A 19,331-nucleotide genomic window follows, 5' to 3' on the forward strand; every position below is an offset into this window, starting at 1 on the left:
CAGCACTGACAGCCCTGCTGCAGGGGCTGCAGGAAGGTGCACCATGGCTCGCAGCTGGTGCTTGGGTGAACTGGCTCCTCATTCTTGCTGGCTGTTTGTTGAAACCAGGGCACTACTGAAACACGTAATCCCAAAAGAATGGAGAGAGGCTATTTGTCAGCCACACGAGCACAGCCTGCACCGAGGCCAAGAAAACACGTGTGTTGGTTTATTCAGAGGGCCAGGGATGCTGGCAAGGAAGGTGCACCCTGCTGGGGCTCAGATCAGTCCCTGACTGTCCCTGTGCCTGGTGAAGCCCTGTTGTGGTTACCAGGCTTTGGATGTACATTCTTGGTTGGGGTCAATTTGTTAGTGCTGGGAAACCAGCTCTGCAGCCCTCCCTCTATATGCCAACTGCAACCATGCTCCTCTTGTCCTGCCTGGTGTTGTGAAGGTAGTCAGAAGCCATATATGTGCCCTGGGACCTCCAAACCTTTGCATGAGCTTTTTTTTGCCTAGGATACCTGAGGCTGTTTGGGGAGTGGAGCCTCTTGGGGGATGCAGTGTGTGGCAGGGTGGTTGTCATTGCTCTGCTGCAGGGGCTGGAGTGGAGCGTAATGATTTCGTGCTCAGTGTTATGCCAGGGGATTTACATGTGGCATGTAAAAGGTTTCAGTCACATTTTGATAGGTGACCCACGTCTCAAGGGAAGTCCCTCAGGCACCTGAGGTATTGTTTGCTCTGCCTGGGCAGGAAGGCTTTGCAGAAGAAGCAGGCAAGTGCCTTTATTGGGTGTGCTGGAAATCAGAGTGAGCTTTGTGGGGTACATAGTCCAGGCTGGGACAGAGTGAGAAAAGGAAGCACAGGTCCTGACAGATGAAATGCTTTGGGCCTGCAAGAGGGCAAAGAAGTCTGTGGGCTATGGTTTTTCTCTTAGATCAGTGGCTTTCATCCCGTGGTCTGTTAACCCCTGGGGGCCTGTGAGCTGTTTGAAGAGACCTATGAAACATAACTGAGGAAAGAAAATTCACTTCTACTGTGTAGAGCTGTGTACCCAATGCTGTTTTCCCAGGGGCTGCATCTCCCCTGGCCCCGAGCTGGGAGCTGCCATTGTCAATAGCAAGAATCGAAGAGGAGAGCAGACGTTGCGGCAGCAGAGGAGGGAGGTGTGAAGGCTACGAGACAATCTAGGGGGGGAGTGAAGGCAAACAGTCTGGGAGACTGAAACCAAGTGAGATTGTGGCTCCAGGCATGAATGGTTGAGCAGAGGGGGAGGACAGGCCGGCATGTCGAAGTGTCTCCTGCTTGCATGGAGTCTTTCGTGTGGGAATGGGCGGAGGTGTTTGGAGCAGTCTGGATGTTACAGATCCCAAGGACAGGAGACCTGACACATCTCTTGGTGTTGGGATGAGGATGCCCAGCAACCCTGGACACCAGGCCCCAGTCTGACAAAGGGCACATTGCAATTTCCTGCAATAGCAGGTGCATGCCCTGGCAGTGCCTTGCTGTTTCCCATGGGTATACCTGGGCCTGCGTGCCATGGATGTTCTCTGCTGAAATACCAAGGGAGCAGATGTTGGCAGTTCTTTGTGAGGTAGTGCCCACCCCATACGTGCAGACACGCACTCCCTGCAGCTGGGTGGAGCTGGAGCTCTCATTATGCTTGCTGTAAGGAGCTGTAAAAGCTTAAAGATGCTGGCACAACATCCATCTAAAGAGCTGTGCCATTGCAAGGGCTTCTTCCATTGTGCCTTGTTGCTCTTCTTGGTGTAGGTAGGCAAGTATGTGCTCCCTGCAGACCAAGTGCTTTTCCTATTGCTTTCTAAAACATGCTGGAGACACAGGAAGGTGGATGGTTTTAGAGGGACACTCAGTAAGTGACCTGGTTGCTGGCAGTACCAGAGGAGGATGGCAGTCTGATCTTGTTTTCTGAAGCCCTAACTGGAAATGATCTCTGAGATTAGGGCCATGGCTGGGTGTGTAAGTAGTCTAGTGCAGTGTGGGAGAGCAGCAATAAGGCTGTGTGGGAGCTGCAGTGGGAGAGTTCTCTTAGGTGGTGTGTCCCAGAGCAGCTATGGTCTGTAACTCTGAATGAGCACCAGAAGAACTTGCTTTGATACACAGTCATCCCATGTGCTCCCCTGTGCAAGCTGTTGAGGGTTTGGAGTGCAGAGGCTCCAGGTGACTGTGTGGGAATCAGCTTGGACCTCCCTCAGTCAAACAACATTTCCTGCACTTGCCATGGTTGGGATCCCTTTTTGTTATTTAAATTACCCTGCATTTTGTTATGTTCTGCAAGTGGTTTGTGCCTTGCCTGTTCTGCCCTGGGGCCTCTCTCCTCCCTGCCCTTGGGCCTTGCTCCAGGCCTTTCCAGGCACAGTGGTCTGGGGGAGGGAATATCCCTGGCAGATGCTTCCCTCATCTGGTCATTGTGCTTCTGTCCTAACTGATTATCAGTAAATGACCCATTCCTGACCCAGCTCTCCTAGGAAATAACATTGTTGGGTAGCTCCTGGGTGTGGGGTGGGCTTGAAAGGAAGGTCAGCGGTAGCAGGGCCAGATGGACGTTCTTGTGGCTGCTTCGTTGGCAATACCACCACGCTCTGCCCTCCTCTCTGTGCAAGTGTGCTTGGGTGGGTGTGCAGGCTCTGTTAGTTGGTGGTGACACACAGGTAAGTCAGAGTGTGCCCCACGCAAATGTTCTTCTCTTCAGCAGGCTGATCCTGCCTCCATGGCACTGTGGTGTAGGACACACAACATTCAGGCAGGAGAGGTAAAACCAACCTTTTGTTGGGTAAACTGAAGAGCATTCCAGCCCCTCTAGAGATCAAGCTGATGTGGTGACATCTTAAGGGATGATTGTGTGTTTCCTTGGAGAGAAATTGAGGTTTGCTTGTTACTAATTAAAAAGCAAAAAATTTTTAAAGGCTTTTTGACACAGTCACAGCTTCAACAGCTAGATTCCATTTCATCTCCCCAAATCCCTCTTCTCATTTCAGCTGGACACAAAAATTACTTATTTCCTCTTTAATTTCTAGTCCTGTTCAATAGGCCAGTTGGGAGTTTTTAAATAGCTGCCCTGTCCCATGGAGAGGTGACTTGCTTTGTGGCAAAGGGATGAAGTGATTTTTGGTCAGCTAATGTAGAAAACACTTTGGGGCTTTTTTAGAATTATTTAGAATTGTGAAACTGCTTTTATTCACAGCACTTTGTGAGAAAGATGGCAGATAGTCTTTCTTCAGATTTTTTTTTCCTGTTGTTGAGCGAAACTCCCTCATCTCCTTGTCTGGGGCTGTTGTGTTGAATCCTCTGCTGGGCTGAACAGAGCAAGCTTCACCACTTTGACTTAGAACTATTTTCTGAGGGGTCAGTGGGGTCAGCACTAGCAAACTCTTTTCATCTGTATCCTCCTGGCTGGCTTTTTTTCAGTGGCCTCAGAAAGGCAGCACTGCAGCATTATTCCCTGCTGTTGGAATCGCCCCACTCTGCTCCTCACAGAGGTGAAACATCTCTTGCGTTGCCTCCACACGTCACCTCTGTGGATGCTGGCAGCAGGACAGCGCGCAGCCAGCGCAGGAGCTCCCATCCCGGCTTTGGTGCTCTCCGCCTTTGTTCCCTCTCCCCTCTCAATCTACCTCTCCCACTTTCTCTGCTTTCTGGCCCCTCCTCTGTCTGTTCTGGGAGGGTTTTTCCTCCCGTGCTCTAAGCCCTGCTGTTTCCCCGAAGGCTGGCTGCCCTTTTTAGCATGCACAGCCTCATCTCCTCCAGGTTACGCAGAGGTGCCGCAAAAATAGAAATGAGAGACAAACACCCCATTGAAGCAGCTGGTGAGCCCTGGCTCCGTTCCCTGCTCCCTCCCATCTACAGTTGCAGGTCTTTATTCATTTGTTTCTTTATTCCTATCACTTGATCTGCATTTTAGAATAAAAAATCAGGAGGCTGATGGCTGGTAGAAGTTGTCTAATCCCTGTTACCCGTCCTGGGAGGAAAATGGCCTGCAACTGAGGTCTTGGGCATTAGATTTCCTTTCTCAGCTGTGCTCCCCTGCCTCCCAGCTCAGCTCATGCTTTGATTCTTTCTTTGCCTTGGAGTTGACAGCTGCGTGGAGCTCCTTTATGAGAGGCTTGAAAGAGAGAGGGAAGATGGCAAATCTTCGGGCTACTTTTTGGCACCCCAAGCCTTTGGGTTTTTGATGCTGTTGCAGAAGGCATGAATGAAGTGGTGTCAGGATGGTGTCTGGAGAGGTGCTGATTTGTACCCTGGTGTAGTGGTTCTTTAAGCCCTGGGGCATTCAGGCTGGTGCTGGCACAGAGGGTTCCCCCTGTCTCTGCATCCTGTGCATGTAGATCAGACCCCAGAGTGTTACAGGGACAGGACACCTGTCTTGCTCAGGCTGTGTATGACTCATTCTTAGGGATGAGGTGGTGTAGTTTTATCTTGGGCTGAGGAAAGCACAGCATCCCAGTAAACCAGATAATGCAGCTTAGGGGGTTTTAACTGGGTAAACACTTCAGAGTTAAAGGAGGGTAAACAAATTCCCAGCATCTGAGCTTCCCACATGGATGGAAATAGCTCTGTGGATTACCAGGTTCACCTGCCATGAGATGTGTGTTGTAGAAGGGGTGGGATGGGCTCTGGCTGAGCTCTGTAGGCAGCCCTAACAGAGTGTAGCTGATGGAAAAGAGGTTTGAGGCAGTGTAGATGCTGGCACAGGGGTACATTTTGAGGCTTTGCCTTGCTGCTGGGGAGACCCAGGATGTGCTTTGTAGTGTGGCTGGAAAGCTGAGGTGCCACATCAGCCATGGTTCTGTGAACGGGAGTCAGGGGAAACTGAGGCATAGGGGTGGATAAAGGGCTTGCTCAGGATCCAGGCAGTCACTTGCAGTCACATATAAAGCAAATATTCCATGTGGCCTTGGGCCTGCCATGATCTCTTCCTATCTTTCTGCTCTCCTTTGATGGGTAACTTTGAGAATAATGTTTCTTTTCTCCTCCTTGCTGCTCTCTGTCATGTTTGCTTAAGCTGTAAGCTCCTCAAGACAAGTGCTCTGTCTGGTGCTCCATCAGTGATGCAGGTGTTGTCTGTTAGCTGGGGAAGCTCACACTGGAGCCTGCTGGGCACCCCAGAACCAGCTCGGGGCTGTCCTGGCCAGATCTTCCCAGGTCTGTGCTCACACACAAGGGGTGTGCAGGCTCTTGATTCCAGCTGTGGACTTCACTGTTCGTGCATGGCTCAGGAGCTGGCACATCCCTGAAGATCCCTGAGGTGTTTTGGTTGGCTCTGTGATGCTGCAGTAGCTTCCTTCCCCTTTGATGCTCTGCCTCTTTTGCCATTCCCTTTTTGTTGCTGCTCAGGCCTCAGCTGATCTTGCCTTGGATCAATAGGGCAAAATAAACAAGACTGAGAAGTGCTGAAGCCTGGCCCAAGTGTGTATGCAAAAGGGTAACCAATATTGGATTGTGATGAGTTCAGAGAATAGTAGAGGAAGGTGGAGAGGGTCAGACCAGGCAGAAGATTTAAGAAATGCATTTCTGGCTTCCAGTATTCCCAGGACAGGTTTGGTAATCTGTCTGTCAGGTGAGTAGTGACTCAAATTTTCTGTGCCAACTTGCCAGTGTTTTCAATAAACTCACCAGGGCCAACCCATCTGCCATTGCCCCACAGCTCATTGTGGCACTTGCCCTGATTTGGATTTGTGCTTCTGGGCTGTGGAGTTGTAGGGCACAGTGGTGAGCAGCAACATCAGGAGGTTGCTTTGTCTGTGCCCTTGCCTGAAGGCAGTTCAGCTCTGCTTAAATCATTTCAGGCCTTGTGAATCCAGATCTGTGTGCAGCACCCAGGTGATGTCTCAGCAGTGCTTTGTAAAATCTCTCTTTCTAATACTTCACTACTCTGCAAGGATTTTCACATCTGCATTCCAGTGATATCTCAGAGCTGTTCCTAATACAGGAGTTTCTCCTCTTAAGACATTTCTGATGCATGTTTTCCCAGCTTGTATCAGAAATGTTTTGTGCTATTTCTCAAGGGGCTTATCACTTTATGCTATTTCTTTTCATAATATTTCTGTTATTCCCATTCTCAAGATCACCTTGCTGTACCTGTGGTTTTTCTGTGCAGCGAGGATGTCTCCTTGCTTTGTGTCCTTGGCTAATTTCATTATTAGCCTTCCTACTTTTTGTTCCAAGGTCACTTAGGAAAATGTGATAGAACAGCAGATCCAAAGACAAACTGTGAGGAATTTTACTAGTAGCCTCCCTCCAGCACAAACCTCTGTAATTTTTTTGTATAGCTAATGCCTTACAGTTTTCCTGCTAATAGGTGTCTTTGCTTGTGTCTCTTGTAATTCTGCATGAGGCACTGTATCAGATGTTTGACTGAAGTCCAGATGGAATAGAGCTGCTGCATTTCTGTTGTCTACAAAATCAGTTATCAAAGAAAAATACCAAATTAGTCTTCATTTCAGCTTATTCAATTAGTTCAGTTCAGTGACTACTTCATTAACAATTGAGAAACCGAGTCTGAGCTGAGAAAGCAAAAAATCTTGTCCTTTTTCCTTCTAATCTATGAATAAAAATCAGCTGTGAGAGGATGAGATCTTTTAGTTTTGATGTGCTGAATGATAGAGGGCTGCAAAGCAAATGGTTCAGTTCACCCAGATTAGTTATTTCACTTGCTTAACAAAACTGTTTTAAATATAAAACAGCTTTTGGTAATTTTATTTTTTCCTTATCCCTCCATATTTATAATGGTATTTAGTAGCTGAATGAAGCCAAGTCCCAGGTGCTGTTTTTTTGCATTTTGATTGGAGTTCAATATGCATGTGAATGCACCTTGACACAAATCACAATTAAAGTCTCATCTAGGAGTCAAGGAGTGTCAGTCAATCCTTCTAATAGTTAAAATGGAAATAATAAGAGTATAATGTTGATAGAAAAGTGCAAAATGCAGCTTGCTCTCCTGCTTAGTGTTAGGTGGATGTTTGCTGTTGTCACAATATAATTGTTACCTGTAAGAGTCAGCCCTTCCTTATGAAAACCAACAAAGTGAGTGCATTGAAGTTCAAACAAAAAAAAATAGATTTTCACCCTACAGATTTAAAACAGGATTAGTACTGGCTGTAGATAATATTGGTTTGAATCAGCCTCCCTGTGTATGATATAGCTGTAGATCAGGACAGTCTGGTAGAAACTGTCATTGTTTTTACAAGGCCAGAGTTTCATGGCTGTAAGTATATGACATTCCACCTCCTCTCCAGGATGGGTGATTAACAAGGCACCTCATCCTTTAACAGAGGCAAAAACACCTCAGAGAGGGTGAATCATCACCCCAGAAAGAGGTGCCCCAGGCTGGATGATTGCTTGGCACTGACTCCTCCTGGATGTGAATGCTGCTCTGCATGCTTGTGGATGTTTCCCAAAATACCCTAATTTTCCTCATCAGCTGAGAGCACAGCCCGTCTTCAGGGCAGGTTGGTTTGGCAGGAATAGGCTTCAAGGGGAAGACAAGCCCAGTGGGTGTCATTCCTCTCTCTGATGTGTGTTTTCTGTCATTACACAGGGACCTTATGCCTCTGCCTTGCCTCCTCGGAGGACCCAACTGCCGATGGCCTCACATCAACTTCCCTGCTGGAATTTGCTATGATGTCCCACCTGGAGGCCATGAATTCCCACGAGCAAACCAGACCAGAGGCTGCAGAGCCAGATCTTGCCACTGGCTCCCTGCATGCTGCTCCAGGGTCAGGCTTTGCCAGCGAGGAGAATGAGGAGTCCAAGATCTTGCAGCCCCCACAGTACTTCTGGGAAGATGGGGGAGAGCTCAACGACTCCAGCCTGGACTTGGGACCAGCAACAGGTGAGTTCTTTTTACCCCGTTCTTCCTCCCACTCTGCAAGGACTCTGGGGAAGTGGAAGGATGCAGGGATCTATCTTCCTGCTTTGACACAACTCTTGCTAAGAGGGCCTGAGATTAAATGTCAGCTCTATTTTCTCACCTCAGTGCCTGATGTGTCCCCAGTGAACCCTGAGCAAGCACAGGCTTTAGAAACCAAGTTACAGCTGAGCTTTTATTCCTGAGCTGCTATGAGCTGGGAAAAGCACTGCCTCCATCTAGTTTCCCATTGCCTCATGCCCTCCTTTCACTTTCACCCCTTTATGCTCTCTTCTCTCTTGTTTTTTTCTGTTGCTGTCTATTAAGCACAACTTTAAGGTCTCAAGAGCCCAACTGAGATCAAGGCCATCTTAGCATTTTAGTCAGAACTGAGTTCCCTGGGTCAAATTCTGGATTCCTCACTCTGTAACTTCAGTGGGGATTTGGTCCAAGAGAAAATAGCAGATTTTGTCCCTTAGGCAGCTGTCTTGTTGCCTGCTGAGACTACTGCTACTTCCTGAGAGGTGATGACCAAAATGGGTTTCATTGGCATTTGAGTTTGCTTTCCTCTCTGGAGTCTTTTTCTGAGACCACTGAGTCCCCTCAGTAGTCTCTCCCTGAGTCCCTCATTGGCTTTGAGATGCTTTCAGAGAGAGGGATGGGAGGAAGGAGGAGGTGCATTGCAGGGTTTCAGTAGCTCAGGAGATTATTTCACATGCTCCTGCTCTTAAGTGTCATGTGGGGCATGTATTAAGTGTTACCCAAGGACCAGGCTTCAGCCTTATCCCTCCTCCCTTATGCAGTATCGCTCTCAGCAGATCTGCCTGAGGTCTGCAGTTAGAAAGCACAAGTCTTGTTTTATCCCCTCTCCTATTTCTGTGACCTTAAAAAACACCTGTGCTCACCCAGGGCTGAGAGCTGCTGCAGGGCTGTGGCTTGGGCTGCCCACTGGGGCACAGCGCACGCTATGTGGGGCAAGGGCCATCCCAGCTTAGGTCTCCAAAGCCCTTTGCTCACTGACAGTGCTGCTAAACCTGTCTGGCTGTGCTCTGGCTGCCCTGGGGCACTTGCAGGCCCAGCCGTGGGGCAGCTGTGCCGTGCAGCGGTGCTGGGGGTCGATGGCGCCGTTGTTGGGACGGGGCCGTTGTTGGGATGGGGCCATTGGGATGGAGCCGTTGGGATGATGCTGATGGGATGGGGCCATTGCTGGGATGGGGCCGTTGGGATGGTGCCGGTGGGATGGAGCCGTTGTTGGGATGGAGCCGTTGAGAAGGTGCCGTTTTTGGGATGGCGCCGTTCCTGCCGCGCATCCCTGGGACTCGCTGTGGCTCAGCTGCTCTCGCGCGCTGGCAGCGCTCAGCGACGCTTTTCTTGGTGTGCCAGCAGGCACCTGCATGTCCTCACAGATCGGGACGTGACTTGGAGAACAGCATGTGCTTGTGCATTGAGAGCGAGATGACTGGGTACTGAACCCAGCCTTGCCTGCTGCACGTGCCTCGCCCCATTTGCATGCAGAACACGCCGCTCTCCCCTTCCGTTCTCGCCTGCAGTTCTTTCCTCCAGGAGCAGATGTGCTCTTTCAGCTGTCCTTTATGCATACCCTGCCCTATCCGCTGCCCAGCTAACCACTGCTCTGCTTCCAAGTGCTGTTTCTTCCCCTGACAGTTGCTGTGTCCAGAGCTCATGTCTCAATGGCATTTCAGAACCTTGGTTAATAGAACAGTTTGAATTATTCAAGAGCTGGGAGCACATTTCTACTTAAAATTTAATTAGAAACCTGCCGTGTGTCATTTTACAATAAAGGATATTGTAATAGCATCCCTAAATTGGGCAGTCTTCTCCTGTCATGCAAAGTCTCTGTATGAGAGATGCACCCAACCGATGGAACTTACATGCTGCATGTGTGACAGATGCCATGTGATACGTTGTGGATCTGTGTGATGACATCTGTTAAGTTATTTTCAACGTATAAACCCATTAAACAGTTTTAAACAGCTGCTGTTTAAGGAAAAAAAGTTTATAGTGTAAGTTTTCCTTATGTGAGATTTCATTCAGTGAAGTATAGCCCAGCATAGTTGGTAGCTCTGTCCCAGGCACACACTGGAAACACTGCATCAATCAAAGCACAGAACAGGATTGTTGTACTCCTAAAGAGAGAAAATTACCTGCTATGAAAGGAGACCTGTGCTGGCTTCTTTTTGTCTTTATACAAAGATATTGGGCCTGAACCGGTCCAGGTACAGGACCTTGCAGATAGGCCATATCTCCTGCTATTCAAAAGCTGTATTAGTTATCTCCATCTCTCCTTCTTTTAATGTCTGTCTGAACTCTGTGTGGGGAGACTGCCCTGCCTTTGTGTGACTTCAAGGATGCAAGAGCTAAAAAGCAATAACAATTTGCAGCTGCTGCTTTTTTTTTTTTTTTTTTTTTTTTTTTAGGTTAAAAGTGCACAAAAACATCCTTTAAAAATATTTATAGAAAACATATCTAGGGCCACCTGTTAGTCCATTAGAAAGTGAGAACAAACTCCCAGTGGGAGAGCACAGCTCAGCCTGGGGCTCTGGTTCTCCTGAATAATGTGCTTTTGCTGATTTACGCTACAGAAGAGTGATTCTATATTGACATCAGTGAGCACCAACCTTTGGAAGGGCCTTCACATTTGTCAGATTCTGTCTGAGGGTGCACAGAAGTGTGCTCTTTCATGTGTGTCACCCCATGCACAGCTGCTACCCAGTGGAGCCACACGTGGAGAAGATGGATTAGGTCTGGTGGGAATTTGGATGCTATATCCTTATGGAAAGAAGCAGTGTGTGATTTGTACTGCAGCTAAAAAGCAAGGCAATGGAGCTGTCAACATTTTACTTCTGCATCCCTTCAGGCTTCCAGGGAACCCAGAAGCTTCTGGTTTAGTTTGGCTGCTTTGCTTCACCTTTGGTAGCAAATTGGCCTGAGCCACAGATCAACTCAGAGGACCTGCAGGGTCTTGCCTCTGGCCCTTCCTATCCTCCTTTCCTTTCTTCCCATTTCTCCGTCTTGTTTTGCCTGGAGGCTTCCAGTCCCCTGTGCTTGCTGCTGTTACACAGATGTGCTTGGCAGCAAGTAAAACATCTCATCCAGCTTTAGAGCTAGAAGATGGGAGTCAGTAGGGTTGTAGGTCTCTTTGAATCCCTTGTTTTTGGTGAAGGGGTTACATGGTGCTGTATCCACCCTGGAGTTCTCCCTGTTTGCAGCTCTCAGTGTTCTCCTTTGGCTTGGTCAGGATGCACTGCCCCTCATGTTCCTCCCTTCCAGTGAAGGCTCGAGAGTGAGGCAGCCTAATCACTAATTGCTGGGAAGTGTGGGCTCCTGAAAATGGACACAAGGCTTGTGAATGCCTAGGGCATGAGGGCACTTGGTGCCTCTCCTCCCCTGCCCAACAGCTGAGTGCTCAAGGATTGGAGTGCATCATCCCATTTTCCAGTGTTACAGTGGGCTGGCATGAAGCTCACTTCATTACAGCCGGGGACTGCTGTTTTAGCTCCAAGGTGGTTGAAGACCAAGGGATGACTGTACTGGGAGCTATCCAATCTAGTCTTTTAGATTGGTGATTTCCTAGGACAGCATGTGGTGCTTTGTGGGATGGGGGAGGAAATTGTAATCTTTTAATTATTCATAGTAATTAGCAGAAGGGATTCCCAGGGGAGTTAGGATGAGGGATAGCGGGACAGATATGTTAGAAAGACTGTATTCAAGAAAAAGTAAGTTTTCTGACCAGCTAATGGAATAAAATACCTTCCATCTTCTCTGACAGTGAGACTCACTTCTTTCCATGATTAATTACTTGCCTCTGGCAAAAGAGATCCTGGTATCTCTCAGCCTTACTGAAATCTACTGCCTCTTCATCCAGACTGACAGCAGATCTGCAGTTCTTAATACCATCTTCAAGCCAATCATTAATGAAATGAAGCACCTGGTAAAGACTGTCTCCATAAGCAGCTTAGTGCTGAGCTCAGCTCCTGCCCTAGCTCAGCTCCTGGGATGCCTGTTGTTTATGCCCTGGTGTGGTGTTCAGGGACAGGGGTGATCTATCTTGGGACAAGCCAGCTCTGTGAAGACATTGCTGCCAAAGGCTGACCTGTGACAGGGGGTTTCTCTGGGCAGAGTGTTACTCTGGTGCAGCTATCCCTGACTGTGTTTGGGTGAGGGTGGCTTATTCTGCCTTTATTGCAGTCTATGTGCTGAGCTGGAATAAGGTATAAGGCTATTTGGGAACAGCTGTAGTCCTTGGTGCCTGGTCTGTACCTCAGGCAAATTCAACTATATTGTGGCCTAATCACTTTGCTACTTTGGGTCTCTCTTTTGACTGTGATCTCTTTTGTGTGTGTGGACTTGTCTCAGAGTCGCAGATGATAACCTCTCCTAGTACTTCTGGAAGATTAGTATATTAGCCCCAGCTGGCTTAATTCCAGCACCAGTAATTGTATTTTGCCTCTTTGAAATCCCCCTGTGGTTTCAATCAGCTGGAGTATGACTTTTTTTGCAGTAACCTTATTGTTCTGTACTGCAAAAAAAGAGAGCATATACAGTTTCAGAGCTGGCTGTATTTTCAGTGGAGTGCACCGTGTGATTCCCAAAGTTGGCAGATGTTTTAGTGTGAATGATGCTATGTGTTGTGATTGGAATCCAGGAATGATCTTGTCTTTATTACAGTATCTTCCAGTTATCAGTAATTCAATCACTGGTTAACATGATCTTCCAGTTTAATCCAATAAACACCTTATGGTCAGGTTATGTGTACTAAAAAAAAAGAGGATCACCCTCTTTCTGAGTTGTCACAGTTGCTTTAAACAGTTAATAGCAAATAGAGAGTAGGGAACCTTGTAGGGCAGTAACTGAGACCAGCTCTTCTTAATGACAGAGAAGCAGAAATGTAATGAATTAAATGTCTGGCTGGGGGGATTGTGCTTTGGCACAGTGCCATGTCTTGGTCCATCTGGTGTCAGGGAAGTTTTGATATTGATTTTGGAGAAAGCAGGACATTGCCTGAATGGTGGCTTCTGCAGAGGTTTGAAGCTAATGTTCACCTCTCCCAGGGAAAATAATCTCCCCAGGCAAAGAAAATGGATCTGTGTGACCCAGACCTGGGTCTGCTTGGAGATGCAAAGGGCAAGACTTGGAAAGACTGTGAAAGATGGTTTATTTAAAAAATACTGCCCAAGGGTTTTTGTAAGAGAGCTTGGAAGGGAAAAGCTGGGTGATTGTGGGAGGCAGCTGGATGCTGCAATATGCATAATATCACCACTGATGGAAAGCATTAAGGGGTGAAGCTAAGGATGTGGTGGTAAAGAGGTGAGACAGAGGTGTGTAATTTCATATCAGTGAACCAGACTCCCAAGGGGATGGTGTGGCTGAGAAGCTCTGGGAGGGTACATGACATGAAGCTGTGTCTGCTTGATACACTTCTCTGGTCCATCCCTGCTAGACTGTTTGCCAGAGGTGCTGGGACAGTTTCTTTGTTCCAGTGGTTGGTTCTCCTGAGCTGTCCCCCCTGTGATCAGGCTGGCTCCATTGTGGCTTGGCTGCTCTTGTTTGTGGTGGGAAAGGGGCATGTGCCATGTCTGTGTGTGGTCATGAGCTCCTCTTGTGCTCCAGCCTACTGCTGATCTTGGTGGGAGACAGCAGACCCTGTCAGGGTCTGATCAGCTGATGGAGTGTGCAGTTACTACCTTCTCCCTTCTCAGGCATCCTTGGGCTTGCCAAAGCTCTGCTTCCTCCCTGAAATTAGAGGAGCTGATAAACAAGCCAAGCAAATCTGGCATTGCAGCCAGCTCCATAATACCTGTCTCCTTTAGCAGAAGACTCTGTCCCATTCCTGCAGCAGGAGCACAGGCTGCTGTGTCTCTCTGCCTCTCTGTTCCATGGTTGCTGTTTCTCCCCACAAAAGTGGTGAGAAGGGAAGTGGATGGCACTGGCACTGGCACTGGAAGGTGGGAAGGTCTGTGGGTGCACTGCCATGTGCCCAGAGCATGGGGACCAGGTGTATTGGGTCTGCTGAAGGTAGAGGACAGCCAGGGGGGCCAAGGGGGTTGCAAACCGCTTGCTGCCTGAATGCTGGAAGAGATGCTAAAAGTGGGAGATGCCCTTTGGGTTCCCTGAGGGTTGGAGGGAAGAGGAATCAAGAGAAATGCTGAGAAGGCTCTTCAAGTGGGCAAGCTCTTAGCTCTGCATTGTACAGATGAGTGACAGGCCAGCTGGTCTGGATGGAGGCTTGGGAAGAATATGCTGGGACCAGCTTAGGGGCTGGGATCATGCCAGGGAGATGGACAGGATGCAAAACTTCCTTCAAATCAAAGAACAGGGGTGTAAACGAAAAAAAATATGAGTGCCTTAAAGTGCTTTTAATCTGATCTTGAGAAGCTGGCAGATGCCCTTGTTAGTGAGACAGGAGGAGCTGATTCCAGACAGGAGCTGTCTAGCTGAAGAGTCTGGAAAGAAGGATTGACTCATCATAGTTGGCATCTGGATGTGGCACTTGGTGATGTGGTTTAGGGATGACAATTCTGCTGCTGGGTTGATGGTTGGACTAGAACTTGAAGGTCTCTTGCAACCTTGATGATTCTGTTATCCTTCCTGAACCTGGAAAGGGATTGAACCCCCTTGGTAACTGGATTATATGGAGAGATCCTTGTTTTAAGGAGCACAATCCAGCGCCCTGTGCCTCAAGTTTCACTGTTCCTTACTTGAATCTGAGTAATAGCCCTCTCAGGATTTGAGAGGAGTTGAGTTTCTAATCAGTGGGGTGTTATGAACCAGACAGAAGGATGTTCCCAGCTTAACATGCAGGGTAGTGGGAAAACTGATGACAAGTGGGAATGTTAACCCAGTTAGTAGCAAGTGTGAGGATTCCTGTGTCTGCTTCTACCCTGTTGATTTGTTGGCCAAGAGAAGCAGCTCAGGTTTCAGTCTTTGGCTGCCTTGTAAGATAGAAGTCTGCTGGGAGAGAGTGGGATGGGTCCTAAACTTTCTTTCCCCAGAAGAGATGGCAGAAGCAGCAGTTCCTCTGAGATCTTTAGATCTTGTTGGTGGAAAGGCAGCATAGCTGCACCAGGCAGGGCTTTCCCCCTTGGGAGCCAACGAATCTGTGACAGAGCACTCTAAGGAAAGGTTGAGTGTGTGACTTCAAAGGAGAGCTGACAGGCTGGGAGCATTTCTGGTCCTGTGGGATGAACCTCATGCTGCTTTTTCGTGGTTTGTTTTTTTGCTGTGCCCATCCGCCTGCCAGTTCATGCTCTGCTCCAGGTGAAAGAAGAGCATGGAAGAGAGGAAGGTGTAAAGGACTTGAGAATATCTTAGAATGTCTTTAGGCAAAGCAGATGGCAGATTAGATCACTGATCCTTGAAAATAACATCTTATCTGACAGGGCCTTGTTTTAAAGGGCAAACCCCTCACTTTTCACCCACAGCATGTCAGGGCATAGTAATGGTGCAAACCCTGAGTTATCCCTGCAGCAGGAGGAGCAGCCAAGCCCTGGGAGATGCACTAAGCTTTACTATCTGTCTAAAGACAGTCCTACCCAAACCTCCTCAATCCCATGGCCTGTGGCTGTTCCTGCCATCCATCCAGCAAGGCAGTGACCATGTCTGCAGACATTGGGACGTTACCTGTTGGTATGGGCCTTTGGGAAGACCAGTGCCAGGCAGTGGAGGAGAGATGGGTTTTCTTTGGTCTGTACTGCTGCTGATTGCTCTTACCAGCCTCCTTGGCCTATGAGGAATCACCAGCAGCTGGCTGTTGGGAAGCAAAAGTCTTTTAATCCTCAGGGTCTTTGGGTGGGGTGTCACTTGGGGGATGCTCTCTAGTGAGACACAGCAGCAAAGCAATGTGACTTCTGCCTGCCCTGGGCAGTGAATCCCAGTGGTCTCTTTGCAGACAGAACTGGGAGCCAGTCTCCACACCATGGCTCTGAAGGTCAGCAGCTGGGTAACACTCATCTTTGGGCAACATCTGGGAGGAGCTGCTGACACCTCAAAGGGAATGAGCTCTGGGTTAGAAAAGCCACTCTCCAGCTGAAAAGGAAGATCTGTACACCTCCTGTTTGGGATGGATGGAACAGTGTTTTCTGCTGAGGAGGGTTGGGCAGGAGCAGCATGGGCAGTCCTGATTGCCAGGGAATACCCAGGGCAGGGGGCGTGTATGCTGACATGGCCTCTCTGCCTGGGAGCTTGCACCCACTCTGGCAGTGGGCGAGGGATTGGAGTCAGGGATACGTGGAGGTTTTATGTGCAGATCTCTGTAAGGCATGCAGACAGCTGCTGCCCACTGTGCTCAGTGGAGCATCTGCTTTGGCAGGCAGGAGAGGAGACGGGAGCCTTGGGAATTTCAGACAGTCATTTACTTAATAACCATAGACAGAGCAGGGGGTTGATTTCTGGCTGTGAAGGGATCGTCTTCCTTCCCTTCTCAGTGAGAATGTGCTGTGCGTGGCTTGGGGAGAAAGGGAGTTAATTGGGATGCAGACTCCTGAAACAGAACTCCGTGGGTATGAGCAGTTTCTCAAGAAGGATGAAGGTTGATTTATGCTTTCTGGATTTGTGCCTGCCACCCTGAGCTAAACATATCTAATCTTACAGATACGTTCCTTTTCCTGGGTCCCCAGCTACTTGTTAGCTTCCAGAAGAAACCCCAGCTTGCTCTGACCTTACATTTGTGAGCTGCATCTCCTTCAGCATCTGTGTTTGTATAGCAGCAACACTTCCATTCGTGGTCAGAGCCACAGAATAACAGGGGCTGTTGTTGGAGGGAAGGGAGTTAGATTCAGCTGCTGCAGCAAAGAAACTAATGCAGATGTTTGTGGGATGACTTTTCTGCTCTGAAGTGCTGTACAAACTAAAATTCTGCATTTCAAATATGCCCAGGTTGATTCAGGGTTTGGTGGTATTACTTGGATGTGCCAGGAAGGAGGATTTGTGTTTCTGTGCTTTAGTTTCTCATTTGCAGTATTTCCCATTTAGCTTCAGACTGCTGCTACTACCCCATATCTTTCTCAATCCCATCTGAAATGAATCTCTGGGTTCTAGCTGATTCCTAACACACATAACCTCAACTTAAAGATGCCAGGTGTCAAAACTGTTATTTATTATTGTCTGGGAAAGTGCCTATGGACAGACAGATGTGGAGAGAGCAAAGATGGAAATTATCCCTTGGGAGTATGGGTTTACTGGGATGGGTAGATGGAGAAGTGCACATATGGGATGGGATGGTTCTTTGCATTGGCAGGCTACCTGCCCTGGGAGGGTGTCTGCCATTTGACCCCCACCTGTGGCTGGACACATAATGGGATATTCTCTGCCTCTCAGAGTTCTTAGTTCTGATGTAACATGAAGTCTTTTGGATCTCATTTTAGATTATACCTTTCCTGCTTCATCTCAGAAGGCATTGCTGAAACGAAATGGGACACAGGTAGACAACTGGGAAATGGCCACTGTCCAGCCACCAGCAGAATTTGTGGAGCCTGACTTACACACGCCTTTCTCCACACTAGAGGAAGAGGAGGGGCTGCTCCCTATTGACCACTCAAGAGGAGGAATGGAGAGCCTCCAGACCTCTGGACCAGAGGTTGCATCTTCTGAACCAGTGGACCAAGAGGACTCCTTCTCCCTTCTGTTTTCCACAGCCTCTGCCAGCCCAGGTGTTGTGACTGAGGCAGCCACAGGAGGGCAAGAAGAGGACTCTGTTTCTCCAGGCTTAGACCTTGGGAGCAGCATGGGACCAGGTCTCCTACCTGTGCCCTCTACTTTTTCTACTACAGTTGCTGCAAGATCTCCCATTGATTCAGAAGAACTCTTTGAGGTGACAACTGGAGACACTTGGGCTGTTGGGGGAGCAGATTCAGAGCTGGCTGTGGCTACAACAGGAACAGAGCTTGCAGACACCACGGTGGAGGCTGGTGGGGAAGAGCATTCAGCCAGGGAGGAGGTGTCAGAGCCCACAGTGGGGTGGGAGATGCTGGAGCCCACGATGTTGACTGAAATGGAGCAGACAGTGGAAATTCCTGTGGGGACACCCTCTCCTGCAAGCAGCTCCCCAGGCACTCAGACTCTTCCTGGTAGTGAGCAGCAGCCCTCTTCTGTGTCTGTGTTGGACAGAGCTGATGAGCCTGAGCTGGATCCCCTTTGGAATGACACTGAGTCAGCCACTGAGACTGCAGCAGCAGAGAGGAGCTCGTCACCTCAGGCTGGGGACGCCCGCATGGCCGTGCTGCCCACGGAGCTGCCCTGGGACTCAGCACAGGTTGCACTGGGAGCAGGGGCTGGGCTGGGAGGATGCAGTGGGGATATTTGGGTGCTTCACTCCTGGGGAGTGTTTAAGCCTGTCCCTAAGTCTGACTTCTGGAAGTATGTTTTTCTGTTCACGCAGTCAAAACTGAATTTTCAGGGAGAGTTATTCACAGCAGTTCTTAAGGGTATCCATCATCCTTGGTGAAAGCCCTGCCCCCTCACATCTTCCTAGCTGTACAAAATCCTGCTTCTGATAAACAGAAGCTGAACACCTTTCTTCTGGGGCATGAACAGCAGAGAAAGCTCCTTGTTTCCTCAGCCTGCATTATTGGAAGTGTCAGGACAAACATGGCCCCAAGGATTTCTGGAAGGGGAGTGAGAAGAAAGTGCTGTTTTTGCTACTGCTGCCTGCAGGGAACAGATGCAGAGCAGGTGGAGCAGAGTACAGTTATATGTGAGGATGTTGGTCTAGGAGAGCCTGTGGTAGAGGAGGGGTGAACTGCAGTTCCTGAATCCAGCAAACTGGCAGTTGTTAAGAGAAGATATGTAGCAGGAGCTGACTGGTGAGAAAGTACCAAGCAAAGCTTTTAATTGTGCTTTCTGCCCCATGGTACTCAGGCGCCTGAGCAAGTGACTTAGTCCCTCTGTGCATCCTATCCTGCCTGCAAAGTGCTGTTCTCTCTCACCAGCTTGTTTAAGGACCACAGAGGCTCCTGGTTAGATTTTGTGTTAAGTGCTGATAAGGCTGCAGGCTAGAGAGTTTTCCACTGAGAACCTGTGTCCTCCTTGAGTCTAGATAGAAGTGGAAGGTCAAGCTGAGCTGTGGCAAGCTGGCAGAGTAACTTTGTCCCTGTTCTATGTTAGCACTGAAATGGTGATTGCTCCTTAGAACAGAGAATTAAAGGACAGTCACATCCTTTGAGAAGTGCTTCTGGGAGTATGGCACGGTGCCTTGCTCCTGTCCCTTGTGTACCCTGTGCTTTCAGCAGCAGAGTTACATTCGCACCTGAACCTAGCTGTCTTTGTCTTGTCTCTGCAGGTGATCTGTAAAGACTGGAGCAACCTTGCGGGAAAGAACTATATCATCCTGAATATGTCGGATAACATTGACTGTGTAAGTCAGTCCAGAGAGATTTCATGGCACGGGGGCAATGGTGTTTAGGAAAGTGAAGGCAGGCACAGCTCTTGCTGTCTGCTTTCACCACAAAACATTTTAAAAGCACTAAAT

The 19,331-nt window shown here is 48.7% G+C and overlaps 1 protein-coding gene across 1 annotated transcript in view; it reads left to right on the forward strand.

Annotated features, from left to right (window-relative positions):
- The window catches only part of PODXL2 (podocalyxin like 2), a 32,410-nt gene that overhangs the window by 2,647 nt on the left and 10,432 nt on the right, over nucleotides 1–19,331 (forward strand). The window contains exons 2-4 of the mRNA XM_041425906.1: nucleotides 7,538–7,831; nucleotides 17,230–18,116; nucleotides 19,143–19,217. Coding sequence (XP_041281840.1) covers nucleotides 7,538–7,831; nucleotides 17,230–18,116; nucleotides 19,143–19,217 — 1,256 coding nt within the window. The remainder of the gene's footprint in view (nucleotides 1–7,537; nucleotides 7,832–17,229; nucleotides 18,117–19,142; nucleotides 19,218–19,331) is intronic.

This window comes from Onychostruthus taczanowskii, unplaced genomic scaffold (genome assembly GCF_017590055.1).
Source record: "Onychostruthus taczanowskii isolate IOZ18803 unplaced genomic scaffold, ASM1759005v1 scaffold9, whole genome shotgun sequence".
In the NCBI taxonomy this organism is placed as follows: domain Eukaryota; kingdom Metazoa; phylum Chordata; class Aves; order Passeriformes; family Passeridae; genus Onychostruthus; species Onychostruthus taczanowskii.